The 22,017-nt window shown below is 42.8% G+C and overlaps 1 protein-coding gene across 1 annotated transcript; it reads right to left on the bottom strand.

Moving 5' to 3' along the window:
• Window positions 1–15,714: 15,714 nt before the first annotated feature.
• FOXI1 (forkhead box I1) lies at window positions 15,715–19,377 on the bottom strand. Its single transcript, XM_075009554.1, has 2 exons — window positions 18,755–19,377; window positions 15,715–17,780 (listed from the first exon to the last, which is right to left on the bottom strand). The coding sequence occupies exons 1-2, from the start codon at window positions 19,326–19,328 to the stop codon at window positions 17,227–17,229; spliced, it is 1,128 nt and encodes a 375-aa protein (XP_074865655.1). The 5' UTR covers window positions 19,329–19,377; the 3' UTR covers window positions 15,715–17,226.
• Window positions 19,378–22,017: the final 2,640 nt, after the last annotated feature.

The raw sequence follows: 22,017 nt of genomic DNA on the forward strand, positions 1-22,017 counted from the left end.
GCAATAGGGTTTGAAGAAGGCTCAGCATCTGTTAGAATCAGGCCCATTGGTCATGGCTGGTTGTATCCATGAGTTGCACTGGAGGCAGCGGTTGGGTGTAAGCTAGCTCAGTGGGATATACAGTAAACCCTCAGTTTAGTGGACTAGTTGGGGGAAAGAGTGCCCGTTGATGCCAAAAGTCCATTAAATCCAAATCTGCTGGATTGGAGGCACCTTGCTGCTGTATTCCTCGTGGCAGCTCTTCCAGCCCTGGTGGCTTCAGTGGTGGTGGCAGCTCTGGTTATTCACCAGCATTTATTTGGGGAGGAGTGAGCATGGGGGAACTGGTGGACAGCATCTGCTACTTCCAAAGTCTGTTCAATTGGGGTCCGTTAAATCGAGGTTAACTGTACTTACAGCAGTTTAAACATGTTCCTTGCAATGCTCAAACACATTTTTAATAACTAAGGGTTCAATCCTGTAAAACGTTAGAGCTAGCTACATTCACTTGAATGAGAATATTTCCATTAATAAGGACTGTTCATGTCTGCGGGTTTAGATACTAACTGTGTGTGTTAGTTACTGTGAAATAGAGACTAGAAATGGCACCACAGCATTGTGATTGATTAAATGTTGTAAGCTGAAGTCAGATATGCCCAGGACAAACTGTAGAACAAAGTGACTCTTCCCATGTATATATGGCTGTTTCACCTGGCTGAGGGATGTGAACGTTGAATTAGCCTGGGTGCGGCTGCATTATATTGTGATTTTTAAAGCAAGTGCCTGAACAAAATGTATTAGTCTCTTAGTTTTTCTCCCTCTTCCTATTGTCCCCTCTCTGTCTCTCAGCTATTTTCCCTAAGAACTTGGGTCTTCTACAGGTTCCATACACTTATCTCCCAAGAAGAGTGTGCCATATGAACATGCCTTTGTGCTGAATATAGCTCTTTTTTCTTTTTTTTTTTAAATCAAGTGGTATGTCAAAGCAACTTCAACCTGTTCAAAAAGCCATGAGAGCAGTAGTATGAGGACTCCATTAGTATTATGTGCAAGTGTAAGGGCCCCTGAGGTGGGGATCACAATAAGTATGTCAGCAGAGTGTGGTCCCATGACCAGAAGTGGGCAAAGAAATCCCAAGTTCTGTTCATGGCTATTCTGTTGACTTGTTTGTCGATGTGTCCCAGTACATCAGTATGTTAAAAAGTTATGAAACACCCTCCCTGGGGTGCTGTTGGGCCTGAGCAATGATATATTTAAATTATTTTGAATTTTCAGAAGAATGCATGCCTCAGAGCATGCAGTTACCATACTAAACAGGACTCTTAGTGAGAATGGATTCTATGTCAGATCAAGGCACAAATCCAAAACTTCTGCACTTTTGCTTTTCGATAGAATGAAGTGTTGTCACCAACACTGATTGCATGTCAAATGCAAAATCTTCACTGTAGATTTTTTTTATTCTTGACCTGATCTAGGCTTTGAAGGGAGCCAGTTTGTATCAGTTTGATTAGATTGTTTATGGATCAAACAGGAACAAAATTTTAGTTTCAGAAAATAAATCTCAGAGGAGGCCAGATGCACTATAACCTGTGAAAGCACAATAAATCACTGAAGTTCCTAGCACAACTTTACAACCTGTCCTTTCTCCTCTGACATTTAAAAAAAAATCAAATCCAGAAATCTCCCATTTTGAATCATTTCTATATAGTGATTCTGAGAGTTCTTGAGAAAAAGCTTTTTTTCCTGGCCAAATGCATTGCAGAATCTATATTCCACAAACAGAGAAGTTTTAGAGAGAACTTAGGTTCACATGGTCTAATAGTTCTGTTTTAACACTGTTAATGAAATACCATAAACAGTGAATGCCATTGCTAAATAACATTCATACATTATTCTACTAGCTTTCTCACATTAGAATTCTTACTAAATTTTGTATCCTTTTGTTTAAGTAGATTACCAGCATTCATGCTTACATTCAGACCATAAATTGCTTTGGTTCAGAAATAAAACCCTCTCCCCTTTGGCCACACAAGCCTTATTTGTTACCTATCCTGTCCTCAAAGAAATATTTTTCTGACCCCCCCCACTTTCTTGGCTTTCAAACACCCCTGACCCAGCTTCTCCAGGCTCATTATCAGAAGCAAGTTCCCCACAGACCAGAACACACCATTTGAAGGCCTTGCCTGCACTAATTCCTGCCATCTGAATTATTAGCATCTAAGTAGACATGATAAATCAAGAGAGGGTGGATTGAACATTACAGAGTTGATCCCCGCTGTAGAGAGGAGCCCTAAGTGACACCAGAAACCACCAGAACAACAGACCCTAATCCAATGTTTCCATATTGATATCCATGGAGAACTTGGATAGGACTAATGGACACAGGATTATGATCTCATTTATTTTTAACTGATTAAATATATGGACCCATATTGTTCAGATTTTCACATTAATCTATGATTTTGAACAGCTTCCATCCTAAGCAGCAGCACCAGCCTACTAAATGACCATAGGCAAATCACTATGCCACAATCATCATGTCAACTAAAAGCAGGTAAATGCATTGTTTGCAGGCAGGGATGCTTACAGTAAGCCATACAAAGTACTTTCATATCCTTGCAGCTAATGTACAATATATCAGACTGCACCCAAAACATACCAAAAACCATTTTCTGGTCTCCATAATCAATGCCCATAAATCCTATTAAAATCATAAAAACAAAGTGGCCAGCAGAAGCCAAACACTACTCACCTTTGCAAGAATGGTTCTAGGCAGCTAAGTAGTTGCAAATGTGAAACTCTAATTGTTGTGATCCTGATTTTGTCAGTCAGGTAAACAATTGACAGATTTTAATAGAGCTGTATTGTCAAGCATGATTTTTCCATCCACCTTTTCTCTCCTCTCTTAGTATTTGAATCTGAAAGGCAGAATTGAAGGAGAGAAGTCAACAGCCTTATTTTTATTTATGTCCATACTAAATGGCTTCTAAGAAGTCATTGGGCCAGGGAGAGAAAGCACTCAGGCTCAGAAATGGTAAGAAGCTGGAAAGGATGCTAACCTTTGTTAATGGTTGAGTTTGCCAGTTGTTGGGCAGTTAGTTGTATTTGTTTATCTAGTTTTTCAAACAAATTCTTTCTCTTTCCAGCAATTCATGGGTTGCATCATTGAGATGGTGTCATCTCTTCTTTTGGTCAGGATAGGACATACAAGCCCCTTTAGCTTTGTTATCTTGTGCCTCTAAATAAAGATTTTAAAAGGATGTTTATAAGTACCATGTCCAGCAACTGCCTGGCTAAGGTGAAAAGCATGATGGCATAAAAAAATGCAGGCCACTCTGTGTAAGCTGCTTGAGCAAGAAAGCATGCATGTAACTTTGTTCTGAATGGCAAGTGTCTGTGGTACGGGGGCATTCTTGGACAATGTTCCCATAGGAAAGCCCCACCCTGACTCAGAGGGCACATCATAGCAAGAAAGCAATCATTGAAAGTAGAGAGAGTGGCTTCTGGGAGAAAAGAAATATTTGCAAGTTAAATTGTACATTGCATCCTGTACAGGAGTATTGATGGCTAAAAGACACCTTACTTCGTTAAGTAAGCTGCTTCACTATAGCACAGCCACTGAGACCTAAGACTTGTCCTCAGGACATTCTTGGAAGTTAGCAGCTCGACTCAGAAGCCAGTGCCTTTTTATACCTTAGAACATGTTGTCACCTTTGATCCGGGGCATGTGGTGATATGGAAAAGGTGGTCCTAATACCTGGCCCACAATTTTGCTTATAGTCCTATTTCCTTGTGAGGGAGTCATTGCTCAAGAATGTGAATGTTTTCCCTTAAAATGTGGTGATTTTTCTGAATAGTTGCCTTACGTGTGAATCGACTGTTGTTGAAGGACAAGGAAGACTTTAACTGGTTTGTATGGGTACTATGGGGTTAGAAGCAAGGGCTGAGGGAAGGCAGAAACTTGACACCAATGTCAGCTTTTTGACTAAAAGCCTTCTTGCTTGTTAGTGATGTGGTTTCCTAGGTAATGCCTTTAATGGAGTAGCTCCAGTTTGTATTTTTTTTGTATTTATATTTTGCAGGACTGCTGATGGCGGCGGGGGGGGGGGCGGGGGCGGGGGGTAGGAGCTACTGTCTCAGACTCTGGTGATTCAAAAGGGCCCAGGTCTCCAGCAGCCAGAGCCCCAGGCTCTGGAGCATTGTGGAGGCTCTTCCACGTCGTCCCTTCCACCTGAGGCCCTGTTCCATCTGAGTGTGTGGAGCCCCACTTGCCCAGGGACCCAGCAATTCTGTCAGCCCCCCTGGCATTTTATATGTACATTCTGTATTTTCCATTAATTCTACTTTTTGACAATTTGCAGTTTTAGTTATATTGGCTTACCAGTTCCTTCAGTGATATCTCAGCCTCTCGCCTCCCCTTTCAGGGCAGGTTAGTGTCTGCATTTTCTCACTGGAGCAATGCAAAGCAGTCAAAGCATACCAGTGAGATCAGTTTGTTCTCACGTGAAATACAAGCGTCATGTGGAATGGAGTAAACTATAAATTCTCCAGTTTTCAGAATCTTATCCATGTAATTCAGACCACTGTAAATGTTAACATTAACCTTTTCTCTCCATTTTTAAAGCATTTAAGAATCTGAAACAACTTTATATTCCCAGATCTTTTTTCCTGCTAATTTGGGCCATGTATATACTTCTGATAGAGAAGCTTTTCTGTATGCAAAAATAGTGTGCTTGCTTCAAACATACGAGGGAAGATTCCATTATGACCAATGATGATTGTGTTGTGTGTTACCATGAAGAGTGTCCTGTCCAATGAGAAAGGAATAAAAGCGGAGGGCTGTAGTTCTGCTGAAACCTGGTCCATTAATAGCTGCCATGTTGGAAATCACAATGTAGTCAGCTGTGATTTAGAAGCAACACAACCAGATGCATTTTGCAATGTGTTCATCTAGCATCCCTTACAGGATACTAAAGAGTGTCCTTACCAAGAGGCCAGGCACTGCTGGGTTTTTCTTTGACTTTGGTGGTGTGTGTCACAAGTGCACACAGAAAGGGCTGGCTCAGCTAATAGCAATCAGCCGCATCACCATATAAAGTGGCTGAATCTGTATCATACAGTGGAAGGGGGGGGGGCGTGCAGTAGCTTCATTTACAAAATATATAAAAGCAGCAGTAAATAACTATTACGTACAACGTTAACTACTAATACGTCTTGCTGCAGCCATTGATCTTCCACAGGGCAGGCCCTAGCAAGCAGGAATTGCACCCCACTCTTAATGTAGCAGCCTACTTAATGACCATAGGCATATCACTATGCCACAATCAGCATGTCAGCTAAATGCAGGTAAATGAATTGTTTGCAGGTGGGGGAGGTGTTGGCAGGAATGCTTACAGTAAGCCATGCAAAGTACTTTTATATCCTTGCAGCTAATGTACAATATATCAGACTGCACCCAAAACATACCAAAGACCATTTTTTGGTCTCCATAATCAATGCCCATAAATCCTATTAAAATCTAAAAGCAAAGCAGCCAGCAGAAGCCAAACACTACTGACCTTTACAAGAATGGTTCTAGGCAGCTAAGTAGTTGCAAATGTGAAACTCTAATTGTTGTGATCCTGATTTTGTCAGTCAGGTAAACAATTGACAAATTTTAATCGAGCTGTATTGTCAAGCATGATTTTTCCATCCACCTTTTCTTTCCTCTCTTGGTATTTGAATCTGAAAGGCAGAATTGAAGGAGAGAAGAAGTTAACAGCCTTCTTTTTATTTACGTCCATACTAAATGGCTTCTAAGAAGTCATTGTGCCAAGGAGAGAAAGCACTCAGGCTCAGAAATGGTGAGAAGCTGGAAAGGATGCTAACCTTTGTTAATGGTTGAGTTTGCCAGTTGTTGGGCAGTTAGTTGTATTTGTTTATCTAGTTTTTGAAACATTCTTTCTATTTCCATCAATTTGTGGGTTGCATCATTGAGAGAGCTGCACACCCTTGCATTGCTGGACGTAAAAGGGGCTGGAGAGCAGCATTGTTCTCTCTATTTTTTTCCAGCCATGGGTGGAATAAATTTTGTCACACGCATCAAAGCATGTATGGATGTACAGTACCAATAGAAACACATGCTGGTGGCAGTTGGTGTGCTGCGTATCAGCTACATGGCAGCTGAATCTCTCCTGGACCATCACACAAGCGCTCAGCTTATGGCAAACACTGGAGGGCAGTGCCATAACTGATATGTGACAAAAGAGAGGAATGCACCATCATCCTTTCCTATTGCTTGTGAGCCCCCGTTAGTGCCACTAGCTCTTCCAAAGCCTCAAAAAATTTAACCTGCAGCTCAGACGATTGAAGGCTGCGCTTCCAGGTGGATTCCTCAGGAACCCTAACTGCATTCGTACCTTTGGATAGACCACTAGGCATAAATGTGGAACTGCTTATGTAAATAACACTGGATCCTGTAAGGTTCTGAGCTTTCTTACCTAGGTAAGCATGTGTATTATCATGTGATTAGACCCAATAAAGTCAATGGAACATCGTGATTGCTTCAAGTGAATTACTTGCTTGAGTGCTTCACTGGCTGTGGTTGAGAGTGCTTGCAAAATGTACCCTGTAATCACATGTAGGGTGCTGTGCACACAAAATAGGTGCAGGTATTTCATAGGGCCAAAAACATAGGTCCACTGAAATTAGGCCTCTAAGCATGACGAGCAGGAAATGTCATTGTCATGTGCGGTCTGAAGACCCAAAGACCAACTGTGAAGTTACAAATAATGTCGCACAGCTGTTGGTTCTGTGTACTGATGACCTCATTCCCAATCCTAACAAAAAATATAAAAAACACACTGCTTTACTGAACATCTTTCTTGGTGATCCCAGTACTCACTATGGAAACTGACCTGTCTCTCCTCTGTCAGCTACAATCAGATAATCTTAACATTGTAATTTTAACATGAATGTTCATACTGCCCCAACTGATGAACCAACTGGAAAGTACAGGTTGAACCTCTCCAGTCCAATACCCTCAGGATCCGATTTGTGCCAGACAAAAGAATGTGCCAGACTACGGGAAGTCAATGTTGTCTAGCAGCATTACCAACACTTCCACTGCTTACTGGGCTCTTAGCCATTTAGGGGTAAATTACAGCTGAACAACAGCACAGAACACTGAGAGCCAGGACTGGTCACTACAAACAAACTTTATGGGACCACAAGAAACTTGGCCACACCCATAAGTGGTCATTCAGTTTACTAAAATCATCCTGGATTACAGATATTGCCAGACAAGATAATTCCAGATCAGAGAAGTTCAATCTGTAGCTGAATTCACATGATGTCCATCTATTGTGGCACCCTGACTCAAACAAAAGAAAAACACATAAAATGAACTTGATAAGCTCCAGACTGGGGTACTTTTGAGGAGAGAGAAGCTAGACTTCTGCATTCTATCCTTCCTCATGGTCCAGGCCTACTTGTTTTTGTTGGTTCCAACTGAGTAGCTACTGTTTGGGTTAACAGTCCAGTGGCACTAAGAGGATCGGCTTCACCTGCCTCACATGGCAACAATGAAATAATAGCAGGCGTTAAAGGATTACTCTGTACACAGCCAAAATGTTCTCTTTCATACATGCCCAAGAATTTCCATGTGCTGACACACTGGCTTGCTCATTGCCTTTGTTTACGTGGGCTTGAGCTGCACTTTCTGCAGCCTTCATAACTGCCTCATTTTCATATCATCACTTATCATCAAGAGGTTTGCCACAGCTATGTCCTTCTTATTTTTGCCTGTGCAGGGTAAGGAATGTTGACTGGACTTTTTGATGCTCCCAAAAAAAAATGTCCAGCTCTACTATAGATTATGGGCTTCCAAGTCTTCAGGGCTGTATTAGTAACTTGCCAGGGGCCAAAAAGCCATGCTTAATTTGCATCTATATTTGCATAAATACCATCATCCAAAAATACACACAGTTTCAATATTTGCATTCACTCATCTCTTACAGGCTAGATAAGTAGAAATGGCTTATTGCTATAAAGACCTGCAGTTGATGGGCTTTGTCTTTATGTATCTTGTAGAGGAAGATGGATTTTCATCCTCTCCAACTGCAATAGCCACCCGCAGTTCATCCCCTTGCTGTAGATGCTATGTGCTGTGTTCAGTGTGGAGGGGAACCACTTACAGCCATTAGAGAGGCATGGTCCAGAGCTTAGTCATCTCACTTGTGTCTCTCACTGTGCACCAGGACATAAACTGGGCAATTTAGCTGGATGTCACACAGGCTTGGGAACAGGAAAGTCTAGCCTGAGAACATGTGCAGATCCCAACACCATAGGTCCTTGTGGAAGGGTTGTGATGTCTGATCCAGAGCAGCAATAGCTAAGCCAGATTTTAAATTTGGCAGTCCACCTTCCAAGCTCCTTCCTTCATTTGAACATATCCCCTCCCGTCTCCTACTAGTTACTTTGGCTTCTTCACTAGTCCACATCCTCCAGTGTTCGCATAAAAGAGCTCTCTAGACTTTACCTCTTGCTTTTGTCCCCTCTTTTCATGAGTCCCATCAGCGAATGCTGTCATTTACCTTCCATACAAGATAGACCAGGAAGCACTAACTGGTGTTTAAAGCATGTCCATTTTTTGTCTTGTACTGGTGAGCTGAAGCCTCTTGAGATTCAGGTCACAAAAAGGAAATATATGGGATGAGAGAAAAGAGTGATCTACACCAACTAAGCAGCTGGGGTTACTCTCTGTTCTTACGGGAACTGGTCCTTTTGCGTTTGCAGCTGCACTTTTAAATGTTGGCAAAGCAGCCACTGCAGAGCCCTGAGCGGATGCTGCTGCCAAGTACCTACCTCCCTACCACAATTTTAGCTCTGTGGCTTTGGTAGGTAACGTAACTGTAATGTCCTGGAAGAAGTTGGGGAGGGGAGAAGGGAATAGAGAGTGGGTCATATGTTGAAACAGAGATGCCCAAAAGATATGAATCCATATGTGTGACCCTAGATAAAAGTGATGCCATTTTCAAAAGTCCTCAGCAGCCTCCCACTGAATGAATGGGAGCTGCTTGTATTCAGCATCACCTAGCACTTACAATGCATTTGAGCACCAATCGAGCATCTACTGAAGCCCCCGCCGAGTACAAGCCTGACTGCAGTAGCGCCAGAACTGCAGGGCAGAGGTTTAAGCAGCAAAGCTCTCAACAAAAGTGCTCTGTTTCAGCTGGCACAGAGGCATGTAGCCCCTGCCTTGTTCTCTGATAACAATTGAAAGACAATGTCAGAGCAGGGGTGCCAGCAGAACAGCAGGAAGCAGGTCTTGGGAGTTGCACAGATGAGTTGTGTCCTCTGTATACATACTGTCGTGTTTAGGGTTCAGTCAGAGCTCAGAGACAACTGTGCAGCTGGGACTGGGAAAAGGCCATTTGTCAAGTGTCTCTCTGGCTCCTGGTTAGGCCCAGCCCAGCCTTCTTTCCTTCAATGAGAAATTTGCATCTTAATATGACAACATTTTCCCGATGATGAACAGTGTGTGACTAAGTTCCATATTTAAATAGAGTCGAGTGAGCTGGCTGCCATCCCTTGGCAACAGGGCAGACTGGGATGATGGCACAATCAGTGCAGCAGCTATTAAGGAGTATCGGTAAAAGTTCATTTAACCAGACGGCCAGGACTGGAGGCAAATTATAACTATTGCAGTTGGAGGCCCAGGCCCTTTAAATTGCTGCCAGAGCCCCAAACAGTGTGCTACAGGCGGTACTGAGAACTGGGTGGTGGAAAGGCATCATGGTCTGGATGGTGTTGAGAGCTGGCTGCCCTCAGTATCCCCCCTCTGCCCAAGGCCAGGCTCCTCCCAGGGAGAGGAGCAGGGGCCTAGCGAGGCTGTCAGCCTTACTGTGTGTGTATGTCCATGTGTATGATCTCTGTGGTACTGTCACGTGTAGGGCAAAGGGGCTACATCTCTCTTTACATCCAGGCTGCACCAGTTTCACCACAGGCATGATGAGAATCCCACTGTGCTAGGGGCTGTGCAGACACACAGCAAAGAGAGAGCTCCTGGCCTGGTGCCTTCACAATCGAAGGACTTAGGACAAGAGGTGTAGACAGCCAGTGGGGGAGGGGTGGAAGGTAACAAGCTGATGCTGAGCAGTATGAAAAGCGGTGGTCCCCAGAGCGCTGGCTGCCTTACTGTCAGTTAAACTAGTGCTATTTTGTATGCGGACCAGGCTGCAAGCTCTTTGTCAGTGGTTACGTGAGGCTGTTAAGAGAGTAACAGGGAAATGTGGAGCAAGCATGTTGAGCAGAGCTCTGGACTAGGCTGCATGACTCCTGGATTCAATTCCTGGCTCAGCCACTGGCCTGTCAGGTGACCTTAGCGAAGTCACCTTCCTCCTCTGCAAAAGGAGATAATGCTGCCAACCTCCTTTGTAAAGCATGTAGGGCTCTACTGATGAAAAGCACTCTGAGCAAGGTGGGTGGCTTTACTGCAGCTGACATTGCCAGTGCAGTGGAATGGATGCTCTGCAGGCTGGATGGAGGGCCTCCTGGAAGGAAATGCAATCTAGATAAGATGAACATAATATCAGTAGCATGAAGGAAAGAACTAACAAATGTGGGGAGTTACCCTACCAGCCTTTCTGGCTGTGAGAGCAATTGGTCTGGGTAATGGCAGGGTCTAACGGTCCAGGTTAAACCTGAGGCTAGAGCTAGACAGGAGGGTGGAACAATCTGGATAGTGAGGGTGCTTCCAACCATTGAACCAAGCTGTCAACCCTGTATACAATGGAAACCCCCTCATGGTTCACCCCTAGTTCCAGAACCTCTGGAGCTGGGTGTTCTCTGCTCCCTGCAGCCCCAAATGACACTTTGGCATGTATATTTGGTGAGCTGATATTTACCCAGGCCTTTGTCGCTTCCAGATTAGATGTCCACAGTACAATCTCTACCAGAGGCCACAAATTAGAAACAAGCGGGGTAACTGCCCAGCTACACTACTGAGTGCTTGACTTAAGCAATGAGATATAGGGATGTACTTCAAGCTCAGCACATGTTGAAGTGCTGGGCTGAATCAGGGCCCTGGCAGAAAATGCAACTGTGCCCATGTAACCCAAGCACTGTTCCATGTAGTGATACTTAACCATGGGCACAGAGAGAGACTGGGTCTCCTCTACAGTCTTAGCTGAGAGCCAGGTGGGTTTTGGCTCAAACTCTAGTCTCTCCAGCACTAAACTCCAGAGGGTCTAAGTTCTAGTCTGCTTGATGGTGGTTACACCTGTATGGTAACAGCAAGAAGTCTTGTGGCACTTTATAGACTAACAGCTATTTTGGAGCATAAGCTTTTGTGGGCAAAGACCCACTTCATCATATGCATGAGTGGGGGGAGGGGGGCTAATCTGACCTCTTGGGCAACCCCTCTTGACCTCCTCTTCATCTGTGAGGCAAAGTCTGACTCAGCAATAGGGATTCTGTTGCTGAAGACTGCAGAGGAAACATCATAACTAAGATCAGCTCTCAAAGCAGCCTATCTTACAGTCAGTAGCTACTCTGACCTCTGGGGCAACCCCATACTGGGTGGCAAAGTGACTTCAAAGCCCTCTTGACCTCCTCTTCATCTGTGAGTTCTGGACTGTGCTTTTTGGAGGTTGAGAGCACAGAGACTGCAGCTTTGGATCATGCAATGAGACCCACAATTGGAGCACTGCCCTTGTGTAGTGTAAAACAGGCATCATCTTCTAGCAGGCTCCAGCTTGATGGGATAACTGGGATATTGTTCTACCTTTTGAAACTTTTTTTATGATGATTGCATTCTTAGTATTGCTTCCATCAATCACTTAATAACTGCTCTAGTCATGGAAAAATGTACAGCTAAAACCTACATGCTCTCTCCCTCCCTTCTTTTTGGAAGGATACACAATAAATTGTCTGATTTGCATGCAAGTCCGTATACATAGAGCTCTTGGCATGAACTAGGGAACAATAAACTTTGGTCAAAACACTTGATTCAAAGAACAGCCTTAAAAGCTATTGATTCACAAGGTATTATTTTACTATAATCTGCATAGATGATTGATCAGATGGTTCTCTCATGGCCCTTCATAGAATGTGTGACACTTTGGAGCTGAAAACCCAAATCTCTCCAAAGCTTTATGGCTGCAGCTGTGGATGTTGGGTAAGGTATAATGTAATCCAAGGAATAAAAAAGGACACACTGGGTCAGACCAAAGGTCCATCTAGCCTGGTGTCCTGTTTTCTGACAGAGGCCAATGCCTGATGTCCCAGAAGGAGTGTACAGAACAGGTAATCATGGAAGGTATCCCTCTCCTGACACCCATTTGCAACCTTGCTGGCCTCTGCTAAAAGTTCCACAGCAAATTTAATAAAGGTTGAACCTCTCTAATCTGATGCTCTCTCGTTCAGCAATATCCATAAAATGGAATGATTGCAAATAGTCGGACGACCATTTACTATGGGTGTGGCCAAGTTTCCCACAGTCCCATAAATTTTGTTTCCAGCTGCCAGTCCTGGCTCTCATTTTTTGTGCTGTTATTCAGTTCTAATTTACCCCTAAATGTCTAAAAGCCCAGTAAACAGTGGATGTGTTGGTAATGCTGCTGGACAATATTGTCTTGCCTTGGTTTGGCAAATTGTCTTGTTTGGCAATGGTCAGGTCCTGAAGGTGCCGGACTGGAAAGGTTCAGCCTGCACTTTTAAATAATGAATAAGTGACACGCACAATGTATTTTGCAACTGGAATATGTTTTCTCCATATTAAAATCATCAGTAGGTATTTAATGGCTTGACCACTACCACTACTACTACCTGATTTTGTCACAGGCACTTGAAGTCTCTGTTAACAAATAATGTCACTTCTGTACCCTCTGGAACCCACAGTCATCAGCTATCTTCCATCATTTGCCTGATGCACCAGAGTCTGAGCTTGGCAGGCAAAATAAGTGCACGTTCATGGTAACTTTTACTGCTTAATTCTGGCAAGCATTCTCTCTCTCTCTGAGGGACAGTTGTGGGCAGGAAGGAAAGAAAATATTGAATTCCTAAGCATAATGTTGGGCTTTGAATAAGCATCCCTCAGGATTTTTCTGTGTGCTTCAAAAGAGCAGTGTGTAACTGGAACAGCACTGTTCATGCTGCAGAGCATTGCAGATTTTTCCCCCTCAAATATTTTGATGGAACAGACTCTTAGCTAAGTATAGAACAGCTGATACCAAGCTGATTTGCAGTATTTCTAGTGGTAGCACTATATGGTGAAGAGAGATCCACTGGGATACTTGACTCCAGGTTCTCTGATATGAAAAATATACAAATAATTCTGTGCATGATAATTGCTCATTTTGTCCATAAAGATTCATATTCCTTAATTAACTTCCCTACACCAAGCTGTCAATGACCTCTGTTCTCCCCTTTCCTCCCAGACATGGATTCAGGAAATGTATTCTCAAAACCTGTACTGACTTGGTGCAATGAAGGCTTGCATTGGCTTTCTGGATGATAAAATGACTGATTTGAACACTCAGCACTTATTTCAGCCCTGAGAAAGGACTCTGTGAATAACCCAAGCCTGCATAAATGCTAGCAATACTGCAGTGGCCAGTAGGAGGGGGAATGATGGTATCTTGACACTGGGCTTTCACTGTCAATTTTCCAGTGTTTCAGGGCAGAAACAGGAAACCTCTTTTTTACAGGAACAGTTGTGAGGACCATAAAAACCAAAATAACAGCAATGCTGTGTGTGCATATGTAATCCACACACCTCCTGGATGTGGTTCACTGTCCCATGTAGGGGGCACCCAGACCACTTACAGAGAGAACAAATGAGTCTCCGCTACAGCCTTAGCTTAAATGGCAGAGGCTCATATGGTGAGGTCCAAGATTTGAGACCACCTGTGGGTGGTTTCAGAAAGTCTTTTCTCACAACAGAAAGCATGCTTCACAGCAGGATCAAACATGGCAAAGAAAGCAGCATGTCCCAGAGAAACCAAGGCCACCACTCACCTATCTCGCAAATACCGTTGTTCCCAGAGTCACACCAATGACTGAGTGTTGTCCTGCACCACCAAACAAACCCAGATCTGAGGAGATGGCAGTTATGAGTGGAAAGAGTGGGAGCAGTTTCAGAAATGACGTAGTTGGAAAAATCTGGTATTTTTATAACCACAACTTAGTAAAATAACAGCTTTTTACCTTGGCAGACTATGTATATTTATGAGCAGCCGTGAAATGCATTAATAGTTCTGTTATTATTGTGAAATGAGACCTGCCAGATGCTATTAACACATCCCTCTGTGTTTCAGTGTAGCCGTAGATTAAGTATATTAATAGGTCTTTGAGCATCTCCGCACGACAGGTGCAAATTTGTCAGTGCAAATATTCTGATACATCTCTCTTAAAAAATCTATAGTGAAAGTTAAATGCTCTGTGGCTTATTTATTTGTTCATAAAGTGTTCGCATTTAGGGCAGCCGTGATTCCATTTTCTCCTGCATAGCCTCCTTGTGCTCATCATACCTCAGCCTCTGACCTGATATTTCTAGAAGAGGATATTCTGATTTTAATCTGGTCTTCGAATAGGCACCACGGTTTCAATAGTGAAGCAGGTTCCTGTCCTTAAGAAACTGTACTGCTGACCAGGGTTCCCTCTAATATTTTCCATCCATGGGTGGAATAAATTTTGTTATACCAAGGTATGCATGGATGTGCACCACCAATGACAGCACATGCTGCCAGATGTGGATGGCATGGGCCTTCTGCTAATCAGCTGGGTGACAACTGAATCTCCAGCTGCCCTGGTGCTCAGATTATAGGGAAAACTGCTACTGACACCACAAGGGAACTGCCAATAGGCCAAATAGCCACCAGCTGGTAATGAAGGATATTTGGTTAATAGCAGTCTAGACCAGAGACAAAGGGCTCTGTAGGAACTCGTTCATTTATTTCAGGCAATGCAGACCAATCAAGATGAAGGGTTTTCTATGGCTTGGAGTCTCCCTCTTGTTTCTGTTTAGCATTGGCTGCATATTTTTGTACTTCAGTTGTACAGATAGTTTTTAGAACTTACATTTCCCATCTAACACTCCTCTGATTTTTGTGAAGACCATAGCTCAGACTGTTTCTGGGTCGCTGTTCGTGTGGTGCAGTAGCTCCCCCAAAATTCTGGGCTGATACCAATACATTTCACATGTGCTGAATGGCTGCAGCACTGAAATGATTGGCTAGGAACTGTTACTAACAGCTGTTACAAGCCCTATTATTTGCATCAAGTTTCAATGAGCTAACTGAATACAGCAGTGCCTCTTTCCAACTGAAATCTCTCCATGGTAGTTGTGAAATGAAACGTATTAAAAAGCAAACAAAAAGTATGTACAATGCCACAGAAAGCCAAACAAAAATTGTTAAAAAAATAACGTAGGTAATTTTGGACAATTAGTATGTGGGGAAAATAAGTGCAATTTACATAATTGTAAATGATTGGCATCTCAGCTCCAGTGCAGAAGCTAAAAGAGCAATTCTGGTTTGACAATGACTCAGTGAGGCCTTCCTTTGCATAACACTCCTCAGGCATGCAAATTTTGATTGCTTAGACATAAAATTGTTTAACAAGTTGACCTTTTGGTGCTGTTTACACTGGATTTCTCGAGCTAAGTTACGCAAGTTTAAACCCCATAGAGCAGATTTTTTTTTTAAAGTATCATCATAATTCCCTTATTGGCTGTGGATTGTTACTACTCTAGCATTTGAAATTCTTTAAGTACTTTGTGTGCACACGCAATACAACTGCTTTATTGAAAATACCTCAGTGGGACTCATAATGAAACTGCAACCAACGTACATGTTACAAAGATTAAGGCACAACAGGGTGTTTGTCACAATATACTAATTTAAAATTAATTTCTCCTCATCAATCTTACCAGAGCACAGCGGTAAATAGGAGCAGATGTCTGTAGACTCTTCAGTTTCCTATATTACAATATACAATTGTGGAACTCAATTAACGTGTTCTGGTGCAAAACCTTTATTTAATATTTGGCCTTTGCTGTGTGACTGCAGTACATATGGAATATTTTGAGAGATCAGGAGAAACAAGGGGAATTATTCAATAATATTTACACTTGTACACAACAATTGTTAAACTGACTTTTACAAAACAGAAATGTACAGTAAACAGTATTTTTTCCAATGACTGCAATCAATTCATGGGGAAGATGCAGTCTTTGAAATAAAGCTCAGTGATATGTTAGACTTGCTATACAAAAGCACTCCGCATTCAGATGCTTTGTTCATTACAAGCCTTTGTGTTACTCTGGTACAGACACATTTCCTTCTACAGAAAACCCAGGTCTATAAAATATGTAGCATGGAACAAATCCTGATTTTCTTATGCAAGTAGGCCCATGGACATTAGGTTGCAATCAAGTCCTTACAGCAAGCAGCATTGGACCTTATGCATGAAACCTGACTGTAAACTTCTCGAACTTTTGTCATTTCCCCTCTTTTTCTGGTTAAATTATCGGCGCAAGAATGTAAAGGCCTAATTCTGTCTCCATACTTGGCTGTATGTCCCATTGGGGCATGAAAGATTGGCACAATTTTGGCCAATAGCTTTAGCTATAGGTGAAACCAGAAACAGGGCGTGTTCTTAAATCACTACCTCAGGGTATGTGCTATGCCCATATATTTACATACAGAATAGAACAAATACTGAGGCAATGTTGTGGGGCTAACTGAGGTCTTGTCAAACTTTAGGCTCACACCTGCAAAAGGACTTTTCTGTCAGTTGAGCTTATACCAGCTCCCCAAATGAAATAAGCTGTACTAAGAAAAGGACTTTTGGTGCTTAACTAACTACATCTACACTAGGGTTTTTTGCAGATATTAAAATGCCACTAAGAAAATCACATGATATCAAGTGATATGACTTCAGGTAAAAGTTATTAGTGAAGACCAGGCCTAAGGCAACTAGCAGATCTTGAGAGATGGCCATAGAATAGTGCTGGGCAGCATCTGTAAGACTTAGACTTCCACAGAGCTTGCCTGAAACATCCTTGTGGTTTGAGGCCTTGGCCTTTCATGAGGAGAGGTGTGGTGATTACAGCTAGGAGGAAATCTCCTAGGTAAAAGGATTGGAGTTCTTAATTTTAGGTGCTAAGGCAGGTTGTGATGTAGGTTTCAGAGATGATGGGCTAACACTAGTCTTCCAACCACTGACCGTTTCCTCTTAAGCATTCATCCTTTTCTCCTTCGTGGTTTAAACCTCAGTTCCCTCTCTAGGATACAGAGTGTTATTTGCCCCAATACTGCTGTAGAAATGGGAATTAAACTGATTGAGAACTGAATTGCTGTACCCAAGATGGCTGGAAGGCATTGAATTGGACCACTCTGCCCCACCGTGGCTGGGTATATTAGAAAGTGTAGCATAGGAATTAAAGCCTACCATATTTTGTCCCATTTTATCAGTGGGCTCAGCAGCAAGTCCCAAAGGCACTGATCGGCTCGCTGAGTTAGAGCCATTAACGTATGCAGTCATACTGGAAAGGAAGTTGTTGAGGCAGGGGCTGCTGGAAGACGGTGGTGAAGACCGCTTGTCAGGTGAACTGTCAGTTACAGGTGAGGAGCTTTCCAAGAGATCCTGGTGTTCGGCAGCCTTGGGACTGCCACTTAAGGCACTGTCCTCTGATTTTTCAGATGCAAGAGATGCTGTGCTGGACCCCATGTCAGACTTCCTTTTCCTCTTCCTACGGAAATTTCCATTATCAAACATCTTCTCACAGTTTGGGTCCAGAGTCCAGTAATTCCCTTTTCCTGTGGAAAGAGACCAACAGATTCTAAATAAAAAAGACACAGGCACAGGGAGCAAAGAGAAGATTCCTTGGGTTTAATCTCAATCGCTTGCTGTTTCAGCCAAATAAAAAAGGAGGCAGGGTGGCAATTATTGATAACCTGTGAAGAAGTCTTTTGGCCTTCAGGCCCAGCAAATGCTGAAGCTTTGGGCCAGATCTTCTCCACTTCCTGCTGAGGTGAAACTTTTCATGATGATGATGGAAATGTTACTTAAGTCAAAACTTCAGGACTTCATGCTTTTGTGTTGACAGCACAGGGGCTACAGTCATTTTAGCCCTGCCTGTCAATAGAACAGCAAGGATTGCTAGACAGAGCAGGATTTGATTCACAGCGACACACACACAGTCATCCAGCCAGATTCAAATCTATCCCAATAGATGATGTTGGCTAAAGGAGCCAGGCAGACAAAAAAATAGCTGCTGAGAGTTTGGAGGAGAGTAGAGCAGTGATGCCATTTCTAAACTAAAAGGTGACCATTTAAACAAAACAAACACTGCTTTTTAGAATTGTTATTGACTCGAGAAAGCAAATATATTTCCTTGACAATTTCCTTTTTCTCCCTCCATTTCCATTAAGTACTGATTCAGTTAGTCGTGGTCACGTACATGGTGCCAAATGGCTTTTAAATGGCCTGTACTCAGCGAGACTGTTCCTGTGCTTGTGAAGCCAGGTGTGCTCAGCACATGAGCAGTGTTCAGGAAGAACTACAGCAGGCAAGAATCACCTTCTGTGTCACGTACGCTTCATTAGCTACACTGTGGGTCAGAGTCAGACCTTAGCTGATGTGAGTGTGAACCCAGAGCAACTCTGCCAAAGTCAGCAGAATTGCTCTGGTTTCACCTCAGAGTAAATCCAGAATCTGGCCCATTGTGTCTCTCTCTTTACCAAATGTACACAAGTTTAGGAGGATAGAAGGGGAAGAATCAAAAGTGTACCTGGGTCATCTTCATCTCTGGGCACTTTCTTAAAGCAATCGTTCAGAGACAAGTTGTGTCGTATTGAGTTCTGCCACCCTGCCTTGCTTTTGTTGTAGAAGGGGAAGTTGTCAGCCACATACTGGTAGATCTGGCTGAGTGTCAGCCTTTTCTCCGGGGCTCCGTGGATGGCCATGGCGATCAGAGCAGAGTAGGAGTAAGGTGGTCTCACCAGCTTCATCAGCTCCTCTTGGGATGGCAGAGGAAGCCAGCCCAAATCAGTCCCCCCCAAACTGTGCATGTTTGGCAAGAGCTGCCGTTGCATCCCATAGGACTGAGGGATGAAAGGACTAGGGTTGGATCCCGGCAGGTATGATGGTGGGGTAATGGAGGGTCCATTTAGCCAGAGGTAAGGGTTAGGAGTGGAGTTGTAGTCCCCGGCTTCGAAATTTGTTGGTCGTTGTGGGCTAGAAATGTTCTGTGGATGGAAAAAGTTTTCATAGTAGATGCTCATCTCAGGAGGCTCCTGGCCAATATTTGGAAATTGTGGACTGCAGCGTGGTGGAGAATGTGTCTGCAGATCAAATGAGCTCATAATCTAGCACTAGCAGTCCACCCGGTTCCAACACACCTGCGTAAGTCCTTCCCTGAGACAGGTGCATCACCTGTGCCTTCCACAGGTACTTATGCACCTGTAAATGTTTAGGTTTGTGTTCTGGGCTCCACCCAGTCTGCCCTGACTGGCTGGAGATTACAGAGATATTCTCTTTGGAATGTTGGCAGTCCAGGCCAGTAATTGATGTCACATCAACCAAATTTGAAAGTTACTACTGTTTATCTTTTCAAATGAATGGAGGAATTTTCCACTAAAATGACTGGCACACAAACGTTAAGGCTCATAACCAAAGTAAAATCCACTTTCTCCTACCTCTTTACAATACAATATTAGCTTGTATTGTCTCTGTTTTAAAGGGCAACCGTTTTGCTCAGTTGGTAGTAGCAGTTTTTAAGATGAAAACAGCATTTTCACTGTGTGATAAACAGAAGGTACAGCATAAAAGGTACAGCATATCTTCTTTGTCTTTTGTAATTTTAACTGCAGACTCTACTTCCCTCTAGATTTACAAGGCAGACAGAGAACTACCACCAGCTTCTGCAAATGCTTGCTCATGTGAGTAGTCTCGGTTGGTTGAATGGGATTACCCATTTGAGTAAAACTACTCATATTTTGTGCTTTTACTGCCCCTTGGTAGGCAGTGGTTGAAAGTAATATTTGCTGTTTCCTCCATAATGCTGCTTTTTCTGGTCTGATTCTACAAGATGAATTGCATGGGGTCAAGGATTTGCGCTGCATGGATCTGGGGATCATGTGTCCTTAGAACTCCCTTAAAAGAAATTCCAGGAAGGAGAGGGAGACTTTCCAACAAATTTTAATTGGCATCTTGTTTGTACAAAAGAGGAGGAATACACTGGAAAGCACAAATTCTTTTACAAATGTGAAGCTAGCCCTCTGATTGTTAAATTGCTTGCTTAGGAGTTAAAACCCTGAGTGTACCTTCTTTTCAGGGAGGTAGTAATAACTCAGATTTTTATTTTCTGCCCTCATCTTTAAGTGTATTCATCAAAACCCAGTAGAAACCTACCCTCATTCCTTGGAAATATAGTACTTCTGAGTAACATAAATATTTCTTGATTTTATTCTAGGCTACATGAATGTTGTCATTAACGAAAAAACATATTTAAAGCATGCTGTGTTAAGGTGAATTTTGGATGGCAGTGGGGTCACGCAATTAATGAGAAATCTGGGCTTTGACATTAGGTTCTAATTTCCAGCTCTGCCACAGATATATTGTGTGACTCTAGCCAACGCACTTAACTTATTGTGCCTCCATTTCCTTAGTTCCCCTTGAGTTGTTGAGAAGTTGCACTAACATACTGCCTGTAATGTGCTTTGAAACATTTGTTTGGCAGTCAATAGAGAAGCTTAGATCACTAGCTCAATAATACAGGAATTTACAATAATACAGGGCAAGCCAGACTTCCAGTCTAGCAGCACCTCTATAAGGAACCTGGGACTATTTTTGAATGTACTTACTGCCTTACTTGATTATACTGTTTGACTTTATTTTTAAGGCATTTTCAATAGGAGCAAGCATTGTCAAATTTGTCTGTATTTCGATTTGAAGAGTTGCTTTGACCCTTGCTGGGGGATAAGAAATCATATAAACATGAGACAGGCCATACAAACCAGGCACTCTTTCGTGACAACAGCAGGACAGTCCTTGGACTTTCCAATATGTCTGACAGTACAGAAGAGGAGTGGGCTGAATTGAAAACAAAACAGCAAACCATTTTTATTGAGGAGGAAAAAGTGAATGCTTGCCCCCAGGAATTGTATGTTACTAAAGTTAACTAGCAACAGATCTTTGCTTTGTGGGAATTCTAATATACCCCTGGTGAAATGCTGAGAAAAGTTGCTTACAAGTTTCCTAGTAAATCCAGCAAAGTGCAAGTATATATTAAATGTCCTTCTGCAATCCCACCAAATGTATGCTACAAACCGTCCTTATCGTACAACTTGGTGCTGGGAAAAGGACTGCTGGTCTGAGTGCCACTTTAAAAATGAATCAGATCTGGTGTGATATAGATGGAAAATGTTAGACCCTACAAACTAATTAAAGTATAGCTGCAAAATACATTAAGTGTTTGCTAATTCTTTATTACTGTGCCTGCATGCAAGACTTGAAACTTTTTTGTGGGTGGAGGCGAAGCTTTTTCATTTCATGTAGTACAAGTTCAGCCTGCAGCACTCTGGGATGTGGTGAGCAGTTTCTAACTGCTTAGTCCCTGCAGTGTTGTGTGCTCATGCACAGCAACAATACACTGCAGTGGGTGTTTGGCACATATGTGCTTTGAAGGAATGGCAGGCTTTGCAATAAAAGAAACAAAGTCACGTGTGCACCTAGAGTCTTGAGGAGGTTGTAAAACTTCCAGTGAACTATACTTTATAAAGTTGCAAGGTCAGAACCTGCTGAGTGATGTTGCCTGGGAGCTTAATGTGATATGACGTTTCAGCAGGCAAACATAATTCTTATAGCGTATGAGGCAAATAAAGTAGAAGCCTGCTGAGAGTCAAAATAGGGTCTGCTGGGGCTGTGAAGAGCACCTACAGTGATGGAATTATGCTGGTAAAGCTGTGCTCTTACCAGTGTGACTAGGTTCATTTGTGGGTATGTGCTGTCATCCAGAGTCTGAGGATGTGAGAGTACCGTGCAGGAAGTGCT

The sequence above is a fragment of the Carettochelys insculpta genome, chromosome 15, assembly GCF_033958435.1.
Source record: "Carettochelys insculpta isolate YL-2023 chromosome 15, ASM3395843v1, whole genome shotgun sequence".
In the NCBI taxonomy this organism is placed as follows: domain Eukaryota; kingdom Metazoa; phylum Chordata; order Testudines; family Carettochelyidae; genus Carettochelys; species Carettochelys insculpta.